The sequence below is a fragment of the Schistocerca cancellata genome, chromosome 1, assembly GCF_023864275.1.
Source record: "Schistocerca cancellata isolate TAMUIC-IGC-003103 chromosome 1, iqSchCanc2.1, whole genome shotgun sequence".
NCBI lineage: Eukaryota > Metazoa > Arthropoda > Insecta > Orthoptera > Acrididae > Schistocerca > Schistocerca cancellata.
Genome location: NC_064626.1, coordinates 16,023,555 through 16,045,003, shown reverse-complemented (window position 1 = coordinate 16,045,003; position 21,449 = coordinate 16,023,555). Strand labels below are relative to the sequence as shown.

General features: G+C 46.6%; 1 protein-coding gene across 3 annotated transcripts in view; it reads right to left on the bottom strand.

The window, feature by feature from the left end:
• The window catches only part of LOC126164408 (phosphofurin acidic cluster sorting protein 2), a 704,396-nt gene that overhangs the window by 246,405 nt on the left and 436,542 nt on the right, over window positions 1-21,449 (bottom strand). The window contains exon 1 of one of the 3 annotated variants that reach the window (XM_049920239.1): window positions 7,523-7,660. The exons of the other annotated variants lie outside the window; for them this stretch is intronic. Coding sequence (XP_049776196.1) covers window positions 7,523-7,602 — 80 coding nt within the window. The 5' untranslated portion in view covers window positions 7,603-7,660. Of the gene's footprint in view, window positions 1-7,522; window positions 7,661-21,449 lie in introns of those variants that run through there. 3 annotated transcript variants of the gene reach the window in all.

Sequence of the window (21,449 nt, the reverse complement as noted above, 5' to 3'; positions counted from 1 at the left end):
CACCACTATGGAATCACCACCAGCTTGCACAGTACCTTGTTGACAACTTGAGTCCATGGTTTCGTGGGGTCTGCGCTACACTCAAATCCTACCGTCAGCTCTTACCTCCTGAAATAGGAAGTCATCTGATCAGACCAAGGTTTTCCACTCGCCTAGGATCTAACTGATACGGTCACGGGCCCAGGAGGGGCACTTCACTTCAGGTGGCGAGGTGCTGTTAACAAAGGCACCCGCGTCGGTCGTCTGCTGCCATACCCCCCCTTAACGCCAAATGTCACGGCAGTGACCGAACGGATACGTTCGTCGCACGTTCCACATTGATTTCTCTGGTTATTTCAAGCAGTGTTTCTTGTCTTTTAGCACTGATAGCTCTACGCAATCGCCGCCAGTCTCAGTCGTTAAGTGACAACCGTCGGCCACTGCGTTGTCTGTGGTCAGAGGTAACGCCAGAAATCTGGTATTCTCGGGACGCTCTTGACACTGTGTATCCCGAAATATTAATTTCCCCAGCGATTTTAGAAACAATGTCCCGTGTGTGTAGCTCCAACTACCGTTCCACGTCTAAAGTGTGTTGATCCCCGCCGTGAGACCATAACCACGTCAGAAACCTTTTCACATGAATCACCCGAGTACAAATCACTGCTCCGCCAACGCACTGTCGTTTTATACCTTGCGTACGCGATATTACCTCCATGTGTATATAATATCCACCAAATATGGGTTTCAAGTGAAAGCTGATATGGCGTCTTCCATCTGTGTACTGTAGAGAGGCGGCGTTCTTCCATCTCATGGGTCTACGTTCAGAATATCTGACGTACCAGATATTGCTGGGCACGTTCAAAAAGACTGAGCAACGTGCTGCTTCTACGTTATGTTGTCACGAACTCGGCACGCGCAACGTCTACGTTGGAACGCACGATCCGCGTGCCGACGGTTTTAGCCTCGCGGGAGTGGAGGTGTCACACGGGCGCAGCTGGTGCTGAGCGAGCAGCGCCCGTCGCAGTTTTCACCTGCCGGCGGGGAGGCCGTGATAGTGGGCTGGAGTGGAGTGGGATCCGGTTTGTCACGGTGGTGATGCAGAGCCGTTTCCGCGGAAAGCAGCCAGCGGCGCGAATCGCGCCGGAACTCTGCGCGCGAGAGTGAAACCGGCTGCCCCGACTGTGCCGGCGCGCAGCAGCCAGCCGAGGGGACGGCTCGCACGTCACCGTCTGCGCGCACCAGTGTTCCCGCATTCTGGCACGCGTTTATTTTAGCTGTAGTATACTGTGCGTAACTTCCCTACACGTGATATATATATAGGGGCACAATGTCCGTATCCATAGGGACATCCCGGAAAAAAAAAAAAAAAAAGTTTGTGAAATGTTATGGGACTTGACTGCTAAGGTCATCAGTCCCTAAGCTTACACACTACTTAACCTAAATTTTCCTAAGGACAAACAAACACAAACACAAACACACACACACACACACACACACACACACACACACACACACACCCATGCCCGAGGGAGGACTCAAACCTCCGCCGGGACCAGCCACACAGTCCATGACTGCAGCGCCCTACACCGCTCGGATAATCCCGCGCGGCCGGACAACTCGAGTTTCGTGGCTACATAGAAATGAAGTGCACTGCAGCAACATTTTCACCGCTTCGCGCTGCCTTGTGGAGCGCCTGCACGGTAAATTCTACGCGACTCAGATTTCGTAGCGAACGTCTTATGTCATTCCGTAACGGTATTTCTAGCCTCACCGTGTTGGCTTCCTCTTGGCTGTTCGTGACACCAGACTCATTTTCAGACACCGGCAGAAGGTGACTTTAACCAACCTGGAGACGTTCGATCGGTCTTTCCCTGACCTGTCAAAAGTTGTCCGCAGCCGGAGCCTACCGTGACTGCTGATGGCGTAGTGGCTCTGCCAGAATGGCACCTGTTGTAAACAAAGTTTAGGAAAGTCGTGGCAGGAAGTGCAGCTTTCCAGAGCGTACCGCTAGTAGGAGCAGCAAATTGTCGATGAAAATGTCTGCATTTCTGTTCCTACAGGAGGTGGGTGGAAAAGCCTGAATGTTAACTGTCTTGTGGATCTCCTTGCCGCTTGCGAAATCTGGTAGCCTGCTGGCAGCTGATGCGTGTCCAGGAGGAAAGTTCTGTTGCCTCCTGTGTCGGACTGAGTGTGTTACTGTTTAACATCTCAGAAGTCGCTGGTTAATGATCCTTTGCTATCTACATAGATATTTACTCAATACAGAGCGTCTAATCAAACTACACAGTGCATTCCCATTCGAGGGCTTGGGATTCTGTTTAGTCAGTTTCCAGTTTTTGTAGCAGAGTGGTGCTATTTAATGAATGTACACCTGACGGGTACGGAGAGCGCCGGTATCACAGCGGCGAGCCACCGGCTCGCAGCAGGTGATTGTCAGCCACCTGTACTTGGCGGGGTCTCACCGAAGCCAATAAAAGTCGTTTGTTCTGGCGCAGTTTTAGATCCCCATCACTGAAGAGTTATGCTACTTTGTCTTGGTGAAGATTGCCGGCATAAGTTTTCCAGTCCAGCAGTCGAGTCTCGAAAGCTTTCTGAATGCAGACAAACAGCTACAGGGAAATAATCATTGGATTCGAATCAGTGAATAATACTTCCTCGCGAGTCAATACCTGTTCTAGTAGTGAATCTTCGGAGCAATTTTTCCTTGTATTTCGCACGCAAATAGTGTAGCGATCGTGACTATCCCGAAATTGCTTAGCGGAATTAATCGGTGAACTTATTCAACGTCAGGGTACAATCTTTTCGGATCGTTCCCCACGAATAATTTTATTCTATTTGTTGGAACCACCTGCGAAACTCTTACGGCACACGAGCCATCAGAATGATGTTTCGGCCATCTCCACCACGTCTCGTCGGATGCGTCTCTCCCATCCTTTCCCGCTGCTTGACCGCCACCGTCTTCATCTCAGCTTAAGTACGGCGGCTCACGTCATCCACCATTTGTCTCGCGTGCTCGCGTCACATCTACGCCTGCTCCAGTGATTCTTCTCTTCCACCATCAATTCAAATACAGTTTCCGGCAACGACTCGTGTCGTCGTCTGCGCCCACTCTCTTCGATGAGTTACGTTTTTTCATTAGGCATGGTTTTTTTCGATCGTGGGATCGTTGCAGGACGTCCTTTCTCGAACGATCCATCGGTTTTTCAACATTCTCCAGTACGACATTTAAAAGGCTTCTAGTAGTTTAATTTCCGTCTTTCATACTGTCCTTGTTTCGCACCCACAGGGAACTGCGTGCGAAACATAGCTTTTCCATGGACATTTCACAGAAAGAATTTCCCCTTGCGTAACTCTTGCTATTACATCTTTCTTGCTGCCATCAATTGCACTGCTCAGAGCAAAATTCGTTCAGCTCTTCAAGTGTATCTTGTACAACTTCCACATGCAGCCACCCAACATGTCAACCTGCTGCACTTATACCATTGCCTTACCTTTCTTTTTGTTTATGTGGACATTACAGGCCTCTGGTGGTACACTTTCCCCTCCAGAAACGATTCAACTCTAATCCTGTTCACTTTCGACGAACTCTGCTATGTTATCGGCGAATCGTCAAAAGCTCGTTTCCTGTGGGTGCTCGCTGCCTACAGCCAGCCAGGCGGCCTCTCACTTCTAATTCCCTCCTCCTCCTCGGTGAGCCAACCCTAACCTTGACTGGCGTTACTTCCTTGTTTTGACATCCTGTACGACTCCGCCACTGCTCACTACACTCTGCTTGGCACCAACACAATGGTGTACTTCTTTACTTGAAGGAAAGCGCTGTCCCCCGAATCTTTTACTTTGTATTTGGGAACAAGAAGTCTTCCCAGAACAGTCTTGTGCACAGAACACTCACCTATCCTGCGTGAGTTGATGCGGCTGTGTGAGCTAGTGCGTTATCCTGCTGCTTTATAAGAACTTTTCTTCAACTTCGGACTCTTTCAAAGTCCAAGACGCAGAAACTTGAGGTAAGCAGTGTCCCTCAAAGCGATGGTCTGTCACAGTTTCGTACCTCGAGGTACCGTGGTCGCATGTTGGTCCTTCGTTATTTGACGTTCCTTTTCATCTTGGAAGGCGGATCTTCATTGAAAACTCATTAAACAGCGGAATGCCGCGTCTCTTGATGACCACGTAAGTATAATCGATTCGTCAATGTGTAAGTCTAATGCAGTAATTCACTGAAATGTTGAATTTTTTGAGCGTGAATCCAAGTCAGCTTATGCGGCCGGATTTCTATTGCTTTGCCAACTGATGCACCAACCAGCGGACCAAACGGTAAACGAGAAGTACACGTTCGTGCATTGCGGAGTTGCAGTTTTATGTCAGTACCCTGTCACAACACGAAAACATGTCGCAACGGGTTCATCGAGGAATATGGCTCGTTGGCAACACGCTTTTTCACGCTGCCCACTGTTGGGTTTCCTTCAAAAACCCAACTGTTTAGGATTTTTTCCTCGATGCTAACACGACATTTCATGTAAAATGAGCAAAACAGTTTTCCATGAAGAAAAAAAATGTCATCTAGAATATTTACGAAAAAGTGGATATTAGAGGTAAAGGACTGAATTTTACTGAAACTTCACAAGAAAATAAAGTCCGCTCTGATACTGCTAGAAAAATATACCGTTTGCGAAACACGCACACTATAGACTAATACGCAGTACTTTTAACTCCCAGTCTTACGTTACCAGCGATTACAGAGCTACTAAAATGTTTTTAAAGTATTTTACACTTTCCTGTAGTACTGTTTTTTCTGAATTAATGTTGTTTCTGTAAAAGTTTGTAAGCAGATTGGTATCTCAGAGAGAGAGAATCCTGACAGGAACAAATTTAGAAGATTGGTGAACAACTACCAAGGTTTTAAAATGATATCACCGTCTAAAAGACGGAGACGGCCGTTATCCGAAGAGCATAGACAGGCACTTCTTGGTGGGGTGAGAAGAAGCTGGCAGGGAAGTGAAAGTTGGAACAAGAACAAGACCTAGACACTACAATGATATTGATTGTTACCACGAAGTCCATAGAGGCTCAACTCGATAGTAAAAAAAAAAAATTGATTCTGTGAAATGTTTTACGATAACACCTGAACAGTACGTTCAGTGATGCCTCCACAAGTTAATGTAATTATAGGATACGCCGCGTCTTTCAAGAATGGGTCGAATATCAAAAAAGTACTCTCAATTGATAATATTAATTATACCTAAGGAGTATATTCTCTTCGTGCTCAGGGCTCGACGATTTCTGGAGCTGATTTTACGCTTAGCTAACAAAAACCCATGAACTCTTTAAATGACTAAGTGGAATCATAAAGTACATTACTCTCCATAAAATTGTTTACTGAAACATTTAAATTCGATAGTTACCCGACAATATACAAAAGTTTGTAGTGGTCACGTATGCTCGACCATATGTAGAGCAGGTTAATTGGTAGAATACTGCGAAAATGGTATCAATCTCCAAAGGAGATTGTTTACAAAATATTCGTGCGATCAATCCTAGAATAATGTTCCAGTGTGCGGGCACACGTGCGTGCGTGCGATACGAAATAGACTAAAAGGAACGTTAAACGTAGATAATTAAATGATTCGTTTAAATCACAAGAGTGCGCCCCAGACATGTCGAAAATCTAGTTAGGAGGCGCTTGAAGATAAACGCTTACTTCCAAAGACTCAAGAACCACTGTTACGTGAGTCATCTGGGAATCTACACGTCGCTGCCGTAAGGACCGCCAGGACAGAAGACTAATTACAGCGCGCATAGATGAATTCAAGCAGTCATTTCTCCCTCGCTCTACGTGCTAATGACCGGGAGAAGGAATAAGAGATGCCACCGCCGAATCTACTTCAGGTTTTGAGAGATTCATCTGAACTATTTGTTGCGAGTGTCAGGAGCGTTCGCCCATCTAATGTACGCTCGAGTCCTCGTCCAATGGCTCTCCTATAGAGTTTGCGCTCTTACAGCACTGACCTGTCCGGCCGCGGGCCGCTAAGCTCCCACGCCGGCAGCAAAGTACCTGCTAGCGCACCACTGCAGCGCGCACACACACACACACACACACACACACACACACACACAACTTCAGCAGTTAAAGCAATAACAAATGATAGCCAACAATATGACATGACTCAAATGCCTGTACGCGCAGCGAGGGGTACTTGACACGGTTCGCCACAGGAGAAACACATGACAGATGGTGACCGCCATTTCCGCCAGAACGCACCACGGAACCGTCGCTCAATGCTCCAAATAGCGGGAGACGCTGTTGACACGGGGGCTTACGGCACTCGGATTGGGCTTCTCTGCTGTTCGATATTGCGTGACCCGAGTGTATACTGGCGGAGGGATTGTTTGTAAACTCCTCTGCGTGCACTGCTGCTCGCAGTATCTAAAGCCAACACGTGCGAGAGCGTACGCAAAAAAGATCGCTGATAGATACTTCGGTTAGAATGCACAAGTCGGATTTTAATTGAATACGACATTAAGAATACGAAATTAAGAATACGAAATCGGCAGGACGTCTAGGTATTCCGGTCAATTACTGCACACACGAACACACTGCAGAAACAATCGCCCTCATTTCACATTGTTAACGCCCGTAATTTCTATATTGAAAGAGGAACGTAACGATGCATTTACTCTAAAAAAATGGCTCTGAGCACTATGGGACTTAACATCTATGATCATAAGTCCCCTAGAACTTAGAACTACTTAAACCTACCTAACCTAAGGACATCACACATATCCATGCCCGAGGCAGGATTCGAACCTGCGACCGTAGCGGTCGCGCGGTTCCAGACTGTAGCGCCTAGAACCGCTCGGCCACCTCGACCGGCTACTACACTCAATTCGTCGATTTGAAATCTCGTTTAAGGTCTCAGGAAAGCTTTGCTCTGGACTTATGTGTACTGGCTTCAAATTTAGTAAAACCTCTAACAATTTTTTTTTGTAATATAGTTCATTCTGTCTGCTAGCGATAAGTATGAAGAAAAAAACACACACTCCCTGAATAATCAAAGCAAGTTCTGTATCCTTTCTGTGGCGAATATAAATAGTAACGAGTGAAGATAAGCGTCGGGAGGTTTCGTTTCTTTAGTTTCAAAGCATTTTGCTTTGCACAACGATTTGCCCTCCTTTTAACACTCAAAGCAAAACGAACGCAAAATCAGTATAAAAAATAAGCACGTGTGATATATTACCGCCAGTCTAAGATGATTGTTCGACGTATGTAAAGGCTGTGATAACTGGTGTTAGCTCTGCAAGTTCGGAAGGTATGCACTCATCTGCACCATTAGGAGCTTTTAAATTTCGTGCACGTGGTGACTGTTACAGCAAACATTTTCATTCACTTAAAAAACGACACTGTGCCAAGTCGAGTGGCTCGAAAACAAAAACGGCCACGCGGTGCACGTAAAATGAAAGGCGCCTGACGACGAGGGTGTGAACTCGAAACGCCTAGTGCCAAACGGCTGACAAAGTGTGTCCACGTGCTCCGCCTGCGGCGCCGTACCTGGTGGCGACGTCGCTGTCGGCGTCGTCGTGGACGCGCTGGTAGCGTCGCGGCGACCCGAGGCGGCTGGGGCAGAACATGGCAGCGGCCCACTGGCATCGATTCGCGGCGTCGCCGTCGTCGTCGTCGGCCGCGTGCGCTACCAGACGCGGCGGCACTGAGCCTCAGCGGCGGCCCGCCTGCCTGCCTGCCTGCCTGCCTGCCCCACAGCTGGCTGGCCGCCGCTGATTCACCCGCCAGTCGATACGTGGCGCCACGCGCGCCAGACACGCCGCCGCCTACCGCCTACCTAGCGCCCGCCGTCGCCGCCGCTCAGGTGGAACTCTTCCCGCCGCCAGTTCCGGCGAATGCGGGAGGCAGCTATCGAGGCCTACTACTCCGAGAATCCTGTCGCTTACACCCCGCCTTTCCTCACACGGCACCGGCAAATACAGGCACACACACATCACAAATTTACTCACCGCTAAAAAATGCCGGGGCTGCTGCCATACTTGCACCAGACTGAAAGCTACACTTTCCATCAACTTTCCCAAGTATTGCAAGACATTCCACCGGCTCAGTCGCAGTCGTACCATCCCTACTACCCGCTCCTCCACAATTATTATTATTCTCGAATCATAAACATACAAATTTACAGTAGTCATACACGTCAATAAATATGTACATATATATATACACAAATTGTATTTATATTACATGTGCCCAGTACTTTGCAACCTCCAAGGCGCTTGGAGTGGCTTGCAGGAGATCAATCTCCGTGCAGGATGTAGGGCACAAAAGGCCCTGGAGCACGTGGCTTGTGGTTTGTTCTTGTCCACAGTCACAGGACGTATCTTCTGTTATGAAGCCCCATCTCTTCACGTTGTCTCTGGATCGTCCAACTCCTGATCGTAATCTGTTTAAAGATTTCTACACCAGCCAGCTCTCGTTGTGTCCAGGTGGTAGTTCTTCAGCTTCTGGCGTCTGCAGGTGAGGCGTCGACTTCTTCCATAACTCCAGCCTTGCCTTCTCTGGTGAAATGGTGAGCTTCTCGGATGTTCTCAGGAAGCTCTTTCGCGATCTCAGCCGTTGCTGTGGCGGATTATGTCCGTGCAGTGGATGGGCACTGTCCTGTTCCACTTTCAGTCTCTCCTTCTTGGCAGCCACTGTTCTGCGTACCCGTGGTGGCGCTACTCCAGCCAGGCAGGAGAGCTTATCAGCTTAAGAAATCTGTGATCAACCTGCAGGTTTCGTTGAGAGCAATGTCTACTTGTCTGGCATGAGATGACCTGTACCAGACTGGAGAAGCATATTCGACAGCAGAAAAGCACAGTGCCATTGCAGAACAGCGAATAGTTTGTGGATGTGATCCCCACTGTGTCCTCGCTAGTTTGAGAATTAGGTTGTTTCGAGCGGAGATTTTCATTTTAGTGTTCTTGCAGTGAGTTTTGAATGTCAGAGTTCTATCGAGAGTGACTCCCAAGTACTTAGGTGCGTGATGATGCTGCAGTTGGATGCCTGACCGTGCAATATGTAGCTCACGATTAACTTCCCCGTTCCTTAAATAAAAGGCACACACTTGTCTCTTCGAAGGGTTTCGTCTGAGTTGGTTCCGATTGTAGTAGCTTGACAGTGTTCTAAGTGCTGATGTCAGGTTTCTTTCCACTCTTTCAAAGCTTGAGCTCTACGTAGCAAGGGCTAGGTCATCTGCATATAAGAATCTCCTTGTGCCTGGGATCAATCGCTGGTCGTTGGTATAAATGTTGAAAAGAAGTGGAGCCAAGACGCTTCCCTGAGGTAGACCATATTTCTGCGCTCTCCAGCGACAGCGTTGTCCTTTAAATTCAACAAAAAAACCTGCGGTTTTGGAGGAGGCTGCTGAGTAGTCTAACGAGGTGGGCGTTGTTGATCGTTTTGTGTAGTTTTGCATGGAGTAACCGATGATGGACAGTATCACACGCTGCTGTGAGATCCACGAACACTACGCCCGTTACTTGACGGGTTTCAAACCGATAACACAATAACCGTCCTTTACCTGACAACCTGAACAAAGCTGTCCACTTTGCATCCTCTCTTCCGGACATCATCTCCATTCCCGACGATACCACTTTGATTACCCCTTCTTGCCTACCATTTCCGAAAGCACAAATACCACTCCCACACCCCGGGCTCTCAACTTTCAGTACCTGGACGACATACCACAAACAGAATTAAATCCCAGTCACAGTACACGAATGTAGCCCGCCAGGCTAGCCGCGCGGTCTCATGCGCTGCTTCCCGAGCGGGAAGGCGTGTCGGCCCCCGGCACGAATCCGCCCGGCAGATTAGTGTCTGGCATACCGGCCGGTATGCCGGCCAGCCTGTGGATGGTTTTTCAGGCAATTTTCCGTCTGCCCGGCTGGTTCCCCTTATTCCGCGTCAGCTACATTTTGTCGGCGATAGCTGCACAAATCAAACACCGTTTTCACGTATGCGTACACCGTAATTATTCTACCACTCAAACGCTTGTGGATACACTCGTCTGGTATGAGACGTTCCTGGCGGGGGTGGGGGGTGTCCACTGGGAGCTGAACCGCACAATAACCCTAGGTTCGGTGTGGGGTGACGGTGGAGTGCTGTGGCCTACCGTGAACCAACGACGGCTACGTCGGGACGAAGCCTGTCCGTCGTTTCTAGGTCCCCGGTATAATACATACATACAATGATATATAAGTAAAAGTGGGGACACAAGCATCAAACGAGCACACGTTACGCGCTATCTTGGGGTACACATAGATGAATAATTTAACTTCCACTAAAGCCGGCCGCGGTGGTCTCGCGGTTCTACGCGCGCAGTCCGGAACCGCGCGACTGCTACGGTCGCAGGTTCGAATCCTGCCTCGGGTATGGATGTGTGTGATGTCCTTAGGTTAGTTAGGTTTAAGTAGTTCTAAATTCTAGGGGACTGATGACCACAGCTGTTAAGTCCCATAGTGCTCAGAGCCATTTTTTTTAATTTCCACTAACATGTAAGGCTAACACCAGACAAAGGAGAAATACTACACTAACTGGTGAGGCTAAATTCAGAACAGTACAGATCACCTCTACCAGTCATACGGACATACCACCGTGCGCTCTTCGAATCAGTACTCAGCTTCGCAGCTAGCACGTGGGCACATAGACTGAACAACAAAGCATCGGTCAGACGAGGGCACAGAAGTGTCCCACTTAGGCTATCTGGAGCGTTCGGCACCACCTCAGCGGATGCACTGTGTGTGGTGTTGGGAATATGCCCCACAGATGTCACGATCAACACAGAGCTGAAAGTTTTAAAGGTGGGGAGACTAGACAAGGTACACACAACAACTGGTGTGCCGGTAGAGGCTATACGTCACCTAAAGTTGGCGTTTGGATACACGGCAAGGTGAGTTGGATGTAAGTTAATGCATAGGATTAGTAATAAACAGGATAAGCAATACCATTTCTCTACTAACAACGATGTGTGTGTGTGGGGGGGGGGGGGGGGCGGGGGGCTGCCGGCCAATGGCTCCAAGAAATCATTCCCAGGTATTCACCGTCAGTCACGTTCGGTGATGGTACTAACAAATCTCTCTTCTATCCTATCATCTTCTTATATTCTTAAAATACAACAATTTTATTTATGGTTAAACCTTAAATTATTATTATTTTGAAAAGTATTATTCTTAGTAAATGTTGTATATAAAACAAAAGAAAAGAAAACTGCAAAAAGATGAAAAAACTAAAATTGTAAGATGTACGACCCATTTTAAAAAATGAGGTAACAGGTCTATAATTTGGTAATATATAAGTAAAAAATAAAATATATAAGTACTTCATAGAAAACGCAACACATCCCCTGGTTACATCCGCATTAGCTATCAACGCCTTAGAGAATGCCGTGCCTCCTTTCTAGTCACCCTTGCAACATTTTACATGACTATCCTCTCCGCAGGCTACTACCCTAAGCTGTGAAAAACCACCAAACTCCTACTTTTCCTCACACTGCTCAAACCTCCTGCTGATATCTTTTCCTACTGCCCATCTGCGTCACGTCAGTACTCAGCAAGGTCTCCTGACGCATCCATCAGCATCTAAACCTACACTATTCCTTCCCATTAACCAGTGTGGCTGACGTGAATGTATGTATGTATGTACGTACATACGTATGTACATATGTACATACAGCATCTCGTTCTAAACCACTGGATCCATTTCAACCAAATTTAGACACTGCTTGGTAGTGTACATGAGAGTCATCGCTGTGGGGGTTGGAACCTGCTGGGTCCATTAGGAGCGCAGATACAATCAAAAACGACAGGCTGCCCTGCACAGGGGCCTCCTGCACGTAATACAGGTGTGTCTTGGGCTTACATGTTGGAATGGACGAGGGTCAACAGACAGGCGAGAGGATGAGATGGACAGGAAAGGTGGGGGGGGGGGACAGAGAGGGAAGGAGGGAGGGGGGGCAGAGAGGGGGCTAGGGTACGAGCAGAGAGAGGTGGACAAGGAGGGGCGAGGATGGGATGGTCAGAAAAGGGAGAGGAAGGGATGGGGAGGAGGGGGAGACGCACATGGAAGGTATAGGGGCGTATGGGCAGGTGCAAAAGGTGGAGGCGGAGGAGCAGACGTGTACAAAATACCTGTCGAATGCCCGTGTGACTGCTGTCGCGGGAAACTGCTAGTTTGATGTAAAGAGAAAATCAGAAGGTAGGATATCTGTATACTAAGAAATCTATGTGAAACACGGTAAATTGCCCAGTTTCTATAAGATGATCGGCACCACAGTGAACTTCACATGTGTCGACTCCTCATGTTTCTATGAATGTAACTCCCATCTTCTGGCTGGAGTGTGGGACTACAGCTAGTCAATATCCAATACAGCAATACCAGTCGCCGTTATTTAGGTTTTATTTTTATTTTTACGCTACCTGTTTCGACAATACATTGTTTCTGTTGAGGCACGGCTTTGCACTGCGTCAGTATCCACTGGTGCAGAGTGGCTATCGTAAAGCGACCATTTATCTCACACTTCGCTTCTAGGAAAGCAGAGTCGGTGAGTCACATCTTGTTTACCCAGCTGGCGGGAAACCCCCTTACCCGGCTCCCACCCTTCCCAGTCGTTATAAGCTTTACGGAACTTACTGGGTGCCCCGCCCAGTGATAACGATCGCACTATATTGGCGCAACCATTTCGTCGCCGCTATGAATGTATACGCCATTAACTTCCGTCACTGGTGATGTAGGATCTTTTTTTTTCTTTTTATGGAGGATAGTGGAGATAAGTAAATCTGCTGGACGGTTTTCTGTTTTGTGTTCGTGGCCGGATCTCCCAATGATGTGCCAATAAGGACTGGAAATTCTTGTGCATCATTTGTTACTCGTGTAAATTTTGCTTCGAACGTATTCATATTTTCCGCGCAGGGTGCGCCTGACGCGGAAACCAGTCCGCACTGGTCTAGTCGAGTGAGGGGAACCGCCTAAAAGCGACACGCAGGTTGGTCGATGTCGGCCTAACAGACTCCGGCGCGCCGCTTCGATCCAGGTGTGGCCCGGCTGTGTAGTGTCGCGGGCCAGCGCGCTGGGCCGTTTGCCGACAGCCACAGCCCGCTCTGCCGGCACTGCCCTGCAAGAAAGGTCAAACTCCTCACCTGTGAGTGAAGCGCAATAGAGCGCCTATACGATCAACAGGAGAGAGGTCGCCCGATGCTTACGATTTGTAACTTATTCGACATAAATTCTATACGGTTTGGGGCAGAACTTGAGGCGAATGCGAGTTTTGTTGGTAAAATAATACACGGCTACGCCCTAACCTTCGTCAAAGGGGGATAGTGCGCGGCAGTGAGCCGGCCACAAAGGAGCAGGCCCGTGCCCTGTGTGGCTGCGGCGTACGCTCCCTAGTCACGGCAGCCCGCTACACATCTGCGGACAGTACTTACGCTAACAATAACAACGAAAATGAGACGTTTCTGCTAACCGCCAGGTTGGTCCGCTCTCATCTCAGTGGCTTTTCTCTGCACTTAGCTGTACATCGCAGCTCTTCGTTGTCGGTGGTTTTGCTAGCGATTGTTCGATCGCTAATACGACGGTGATCTCAGTCAAGACAACAATTAAAGTGGAAACTTCACTGTGGAAAATTTAGAAGGTCGCGTTCGTTTACTCGGAAAATAAGCGAGTGAATCACAACGGAAGAAAACTTATGGACCTTGCCTGCGATAAAGACACTGATGTATGTACAGGGTTCGTCAAGTTGTCTAATTTTATTCCTTTTCTGCATCACAAGGAATAAGGCATTTGGTAAAGCATAGACTTGGAAATGTAGGCAGGAACAGTAGCAGCAGAAACAGAAGCAGTGCAAGGTAAGGTGAAAGTTTACAGCGTCTTCAAGAGTACATCTACTTCTAAAGGCGGCAAACTTGCAATGTGTGGAGTAACTACCTTTTTATGAACTAGCGGTTTTTCATACTGCGTTACGAAGGAAAAGAATGAATTAAGACCGTTGCCTGTAGCCATTCGAAGTAATGTCGGAAAGCTGACTAATATACTTGGTGCAACCAGCAGTAAATATTGGTACCTCAGTGCAAACTCTTATCCTATCCCGCAACAGTGTCTACCGCCGCGGCACTAATAGGTGCTGCTCGGTACCCAAGCACGAATGTACAAGCCGACTGTCCTTAGAGCCCAGTTTCCAAATGAACCGGCGTAGATGCCGATGCGACAACTCTGAGCTACTTGATCTACACATTTCTGGAGCACGCTACCTTTCAATTAACAGCTTGGTCGTGTGAAATAGTATGTGTCCATAGCATGCGAGCACACAGTCGCTTGCAGTGCCGGGGGTGCTTGACTGAAAGCTTCCCAATTCGAATGTTGCCGTTGGAATGTATTTTCATCACGAATATCTGGCAGGCAAGGCGAGGAGAGGTGAAGTCTCTGATCACAAGACTCTGCGTCATTGTACCGGGTTACTGGTGATTTTTGTTTTGTGGGCATTACGCAGTGGTTCAAGGCATATCTCCGTGCATAATGTTTCGTCTTCCAATACTGTAGACTACATGAGACACTAACGACTCAGAAAAAAGTTACAGTATCAAAAAAGCTTAGAAAGGCGAAATGTTCCCACGTTTTTGGCAACGGTCGATTCGTCACTTCGGTGGTGGTGGTGGTGGTTTGTGTTTAACGTCCCGTCGACAACGAGGTCATTAGAGACGGAGCACAAGCTCGGGTTAGGGAAGTATTGGGAAGGAAATCGGCCGTGCCCTTTCAAAGGAACCATCCCGGATTTGCCTGAAACGATTTAGGAAAATCACGGAAAACCTAAATCAGGATGGCTGGAGACGGGATTGAACCGTCGTCCTCCCGAATGCGATCGTCACTTCGGGAGAGCGCGGCGTCGCGCCGATGTGTCTTAACGAATCTCGTAGTGGGGAAGAGTTGCCGCTGTTTGCTTTATTTAGGATTAAGATGGGCACTTTTCTAATTCAGTTACGCTTTTCTGCTGAAGTTGTTTTGAATTACTACCGCGTCTTTGTACGCCCTAGCACAGTAATGAAGGGATGCTAATGAAATCCTAATATCCACAGAAACGAATTCGATGGTTCACTGGTCCCAGTAGATGACCTGCTACTGCCGATTTATCCGTGTTGACCAGACGTGAAGGTCTACATTGCATGATTATTAAGGATTAAATCCGAAACATGTCTCAGTGACAATATGTGACACTGTTTATAGCGGTCCGCCCGTCGCCAAACGGCATTTAAGCTTTACGGCGCATTTAGTGCTATTTCAGAGGATTCAGGAATACTCCATTAGTAGGGGCGTAACATTGCAGAGCGATATTAGGTGGGACAAGCATGTAATGGCAGTTGTCGGGAAGGCGGATAGTCGTCTTCGTATCATTGGTAGAATTTTGCGAAGATGTGGTTCATCTGTAAAGGAGACCGCTTATAAAACACTAATACGACCTATTCTTGAGTACTGCTCGAGCGTTTGGGATCCCTATCAGGTCGGATTGAGGGAGGACATAGAAGCAATTCAGAGGCGGGCTGCTAGATTTGTTACTGGTAGGTTTGATCATCACGCGAGTGTTACGGAAATGCTTCAGGAACTCGGGTGGGAGTCTCTAGAGGAAAGGAGGCGTTCTTTTCTTGAATCGCTACTGAGGAAATTTAGAGAACCAGCATTTGAGGCTGACTGCAGTACAATTTACATTTCGCGGAAAGACCCCCAAAATAAGATAAGAGATTAGGGCTCGTACAGAGGCATATAGGCAGTCATTTTTCTCCCGTTCTGTTTGGGAGTGGAACAGGGAGAGAAGATGCTAGTTGTGGTACGAGGTACCCTCCGCCACGCACCGTATGGTGGATTGCGGAGTATAGATGTAGATGTAGGCTATGTTCCGACGCCATGTTTCCTCCACTATCGAGACTTTAAGCGCTACACTATGCTGTATGTTAATTTTTGTTAATTCCCTCGTAACTGATGCCTTTGACACGAATAAAAAAAATACTATTAACTCACTTATCATAGCCACCCACATATAAGAGTCACATTTAGTACACAACGCAACTACTTGGCAAAGTAAGTTTTCCTATTCAAGGCGACTGAGGAGCCCCTTAGGATTTAAGACACTCAACCCCTTGAGCAATTTCTACTGAAAAGGTTAGTCTATTTGCGCTTACGTTTCGAGACAACAGTACGTACACACACACACACACACACACACACACACACACACTCAAGTACCCGCCTAACATCATGGTGAGACTATTTTACGTTTGGGGCAACTGACAGGTGGCTGTCAACATGTTCGTAGAGGGGCCGATGCCTCTCAAGGTGGTCTTTCCTCGCCCGATTACTCGGGCTGCGTACCACGGCAGACGGTCGATGCCACTGGAAAGCAGCCACGTCTACCCAGTGACGCACGCGTGGGGAGGGAGGAGTCCGATAGTTGGAGAGATCCAATGGGTGCGTTCAGTCAGCGAGTGAGGGCGCATTCACTTCTGCATGCCAACCTGCTTTGTTCAAATTCCTCTCGCCAGATGACGCAAATTGTGCTTTGTGCATACAAATGGCACCGGTTACTAGTACAGATAAACGTGGCTAGAGCACACTCTGTCTCCTATATTCGCTCTGCGCTGCTGGTCCACGCCTCAGTCTGCTGTGCTGAGCATCTGTACGAAATTAGAAGTGACAATCGCATGGATTGAATGTTTAAATGTTCAGTGAAAGGGTTTCACAGACAGCTTCGTTAGAGTTATGATTTTTGTTGCTACAAATTCCACATCACTTTTGGGACACAGTTTTCTGTTATCCTCTTTTCACTACGAATTCTAAGAAATTGAACTTTCTCATTTTGAGATAAATGAAGGGCGATCTGTTTAGTAGTTAAAAACCGTTCAACAGCCAAGGTCGCATAAAATATTTTTTTTTTAAATTTAAAACAACTGGTTTCAACAGACTACACTGTCACCTGCAAGTCTTAAAACCTTTTGCTGTAAAACATGTTCGTTTTACGCTGACCTCACCTAGAAGATGTCAAGTGGATAAAAATAGCACACCATAAAAGGCTTGTCATCGCCACCTGTGCTTTATGTTTTTAAATATTTTAGCCATGTCGAACCTTTTATAATGCGCTATTTTTATCCACTTGACATCTTGTGCGTGAGGTTAGCGTTAAATGAATATGTTTTACAACACATGATTTGAAGACATGAAGATGACACCATAGTCTGTTGAAACCGGTTGCCTTAAATAAAAAAAAATGTTTAATACGATCTTTGCTGTTGAATGGCTTTTGATATACTAAGAAACAACCGCGTACTCACAGGTAGCTCCCGTGACGGTCCTTTAACTACCTCGTTTTGACACAGACAAGTCTGACAGCATAACACGACTCTCGCTACGTACTGTAGTGGCCGCTACAGTGGTACACGTATTGTACTGTCACTGAGAGATCTGGAATGTTAGCAATGGCCAGAGACAAAACGGTAAAAGTTTTAAGACGTGAGACTACATCGGACTACTTCGAACTCATAACTACACTGCCCAGCGATTACAAGTTCGACCAACAGCAAGCTGCTCGCCAACTATTACGGACACGAGAAACTTCGATGACATTTGTCACAACTTAAGAGCAGAATTTAAGGTAGAGAAACAGACGCTCACAAAGACTACACGGTAGAAATATCCCCAATAACGTGATAAGTATCGTTCCTTTAACCCTTTCATGGATAAAATTCATTTTTTACAGATTTTTAAAATATTAAGGTGATAACGGTTTCTTTTCAGTCCCCTTATTATATTTTCACCACCACAATATTTTTTAAGTTCTCCATTTTTTCACAACAGGAAGTGGGACACACATGTCCCATGAACCATGAAGAGTTTATAATAGCCAGATCAAGAAAAAACTAGAATAGTCGATGCCACCATTTTATGGATCGTCTGCCTACCATATATCTTTCACGTAGCTGATCAAATCGGTCAACGCCGCCCATTGTGTTATTGTAATGACTTACTACTTCAGGACAGGATACAGTTACCTTAGAGCCATCTTTCAGTTTTCATTCAATAAATTTGACATCTTTTGGACTGTTGTATGTGGGAAGAAGGCAAACTGCTTTGTTGTCCTGCCATTTCACAGCAGCTACACCACACTTTACTGCAAACTGAAACTCTCCACGTTTGAGATCACTTTTTTTGTTTTCTAATATTCCTGGTAGTCCTCTCCTCTTTCCTCTTTCAGTTCCACAACTATGGAGGCCTTTGTCCCTCAGTCCTTTCATCAACTTGTAAGTTGTGAAAAAAATTATCGAAAACAATGATTCTGCCTGTGCAAAAAAAATGGTTGACACAGTTCCAGAACCAATCGTTCACACATCCGATAATTCTTGAAGTCTTGTATTGAGGTGCTGTATTTACCAGTGTACACTTCAAAATTTGAAACAAAACCGCTTTTCGAGTCTGCAAGACACCAAATTTTGTAGCCCCTCTTTGTTGGCTTCATGGGCATATAATGTTTGAGAGACGTACGTCCCTTGAATGCCACCATTGATTCGTCTACTGCTAATGTAGAAGCGGCTCATATACTGCAAAACGTTTTTCGTTTAGTGCTGCAATAATGGGTCTAATTTTATAAAGTTTGTCATAGTTTGGATCTGGTTTTGGAGGAAGAATAACACTGTTGTCATTGCAGTGCAGGTTCTGTACGATTTCCTTGTATCTTGACAGTGTCATGACGTTTGAAACTGAACTCACTTTCAACATTGGATCTGAACTCCAGTAATTGTCAGCTGCTGGTAGTTGATGGATACCCATTATTACGAGCATGCCTACGAATGCCTTCAGTTCAGGAACAGTTATTTCTTTCCATTTGACACTTCTTCTGAGCAGCATATAAATTTGTTTGAAAACATACGTGCTCCATAATGTTTAAGCAAAAAAGTTTCTCAAAATAAACACATTCACTGCCTGTTACACTGATATCTACTTTCGATTTTGGCTCCTTACACAGAATCACAGTGTTTTCAAAACATGTAGCATCATCACCCCAGTCACTGTCAGGATCACTCACATCTTGATCTCCTGTCTCGTCGGTGTTTATAACACATGCATTATGTTCAGCCTTTTCATAAGAGTTCTCATCAGCGAAAATATCAGGAAAGACATTTGCAATTCTACTGTCAGTGTTATTTGTGAAACGTCTGAACTACCACCTGCTGTTCGATTTTCTGATACCTCATGTGGCACACCACTTCTAGATGACTCTGCATCGGAAGTATTGTCCTCTTCAAGATAATCAGCTTCAGCTTCCGAATCCTCAGGATTATCTGGCAGCGAGAAAAGATAATGGAGAATCTCACTGTCTTTTAGTATCTGCAAAATAGTAATGATAATTCATTAATAGCAAGCTTTAACTGTATTATTTTCAGTGTGAAAAGGAATAAAACAGCATCAAATTATATTTCAAACCGTTAAATAACTTTACAAATAATGTCTGCTCACCCCCTTTCTCTATTGCCTTTGCAGTGCAGTCCCGACTTTTTCTCAGGTTCAGTACAGTCGTCCCTAGATGGCAGCACCATGCAGAGCTGGGTGACATATATCCCGACACTCGAACTGGCGCTCAAAGTTAGTGGGACATATATGACCCATCAACCACGAAAGGGTTAATGCGAATACATGTATCTTTAACAACGTGATGCACCTAAATATCTGCGTTAATGTGTGATCTTCCACTAATTACGTGACGTAGTAATGACAGCAACCAGTCATATATTGACAATTACATTTAGTACATTGGTTACGGGCATGCAGCTCATCTTCAGTTGCTTATTCCTATTCTTTCAAATAATTACTGATCGTGGAGAACCGTGAAACAACTTAAGTATCAAGTACACGCTGTAGTCCATTCAATGTGGAGAGCCTCGATTGAAACGAATTAAATAACTAACACGTTCGCTTGGAGATGCGCCACGCTTTATGTACAACACACGTGGCCGGAGTTCCCTAAGTCGGCACGAGTTCGCATAATTCACAGAGCGGTAAGGCGGGTACACAAGAGGCCGACGGACGTCAAGCGAGCGCTTCGTTGGCCGTCATTTGCTCAGTGTGTATGGGGGGGGGCAAATCTGAGCCGAGGCAGCGGTTGGCCTCGGTTGCGACTGGGCATGCCAGCGTTCACACCAAAGCCCGTTGGCCGTGGGTTGGCCTTGGGACTGCTCTCCTAGTGTGGACGCCGGGTCGAACGCTCGTCGGTTCAGTAGCGATTTGCTGTGCCTGTTGAACTTGTGTATTTATTGTCTTTAAAAATACTTGAGTATCGAGTGGAATACGGAGACAGCATTTTATCGTGAACGGGAATGTTTACGGGGGTCACACGACCAAATTGGAAAGATTAGATGCTTGGAGGGAAATGAATGCGCTCTTAGAAAGTAAAGTGCACGAAGTGAAAAAAAATTCTGCATTTATCGAATACTTTTGGCCGTGAACAACGAACACAAAGAAGCAAATCTGGGACTGGCGCTCATGGAGTCTATAAGTCGACATAGCAGTACGAGCTGCCTGCAGAATAAATTCGCAGGAAAAAAAGTGTACACAGAAGTGAGTCAAAAAGTTTTATTTTACTTATATTTCATTTCACACTTTATTATTAATGCGTTCAAAAATCATGTTATTAAACGTAAAAAGCATTCTCGAACACAATAGAAAATACTTTTTCATTTACAGAATGACCATTAATCTTCCTGCTGCAAGTACAGCTCTCCTAAAAGAGGTGTCATTCTTGGAAATTTTAGGGCTTACACAACTCAATAACAATTAGAACTCTTTAACTGTCATTCGGACAAAAATATGAAATAGGCGATTTTCCAATTGAGCTTTAAGGTCAGACAATTCTGTCGCACCACACTGACCCCTACTTTTGAGAAGAAAGGTCGTTCACCAGTGTTGTTTCCCCTCCTCCTCCTCGCTCCTCCTTTTTCGGGTGATCAGCTTCCTGTAGTATGGTAAACGCTTCACATGCGACCACTTCTCAGTCCTCTTCGTCCCTCGTAATACCCGACAATAATAACAAAATTGGAGCAACCTCGACAAGTTATCAGACCCAACTGCGACTGCAAGTGGGCGAACCCGTCGGCCCCGTCCCTTGGTTTGGTGAGGATGCGAGGCCGAAGGCGCCAGTGCGTCGGTGACCAACGTTCGGCCGAATCCAGAATTCACTGGCTGTCGTTTGTCGGCCTAGTGTGAATGCGCGCGCCTTAAGACAGTGGGCGTGTATTCTGGTCGTGCGGAGTTTAAATCCACATCCGGACTGACACGGGCCGTCACCCTACAGCTGCGACCTGGACGTCGGCAGTTCTGTGGCATCACTGCGCGGGTGCGCATCCAATCGCATCGAATGTCTGTTGCAGCGAAGATGGACGAACTACTCTACCACACTCCGGGCCTG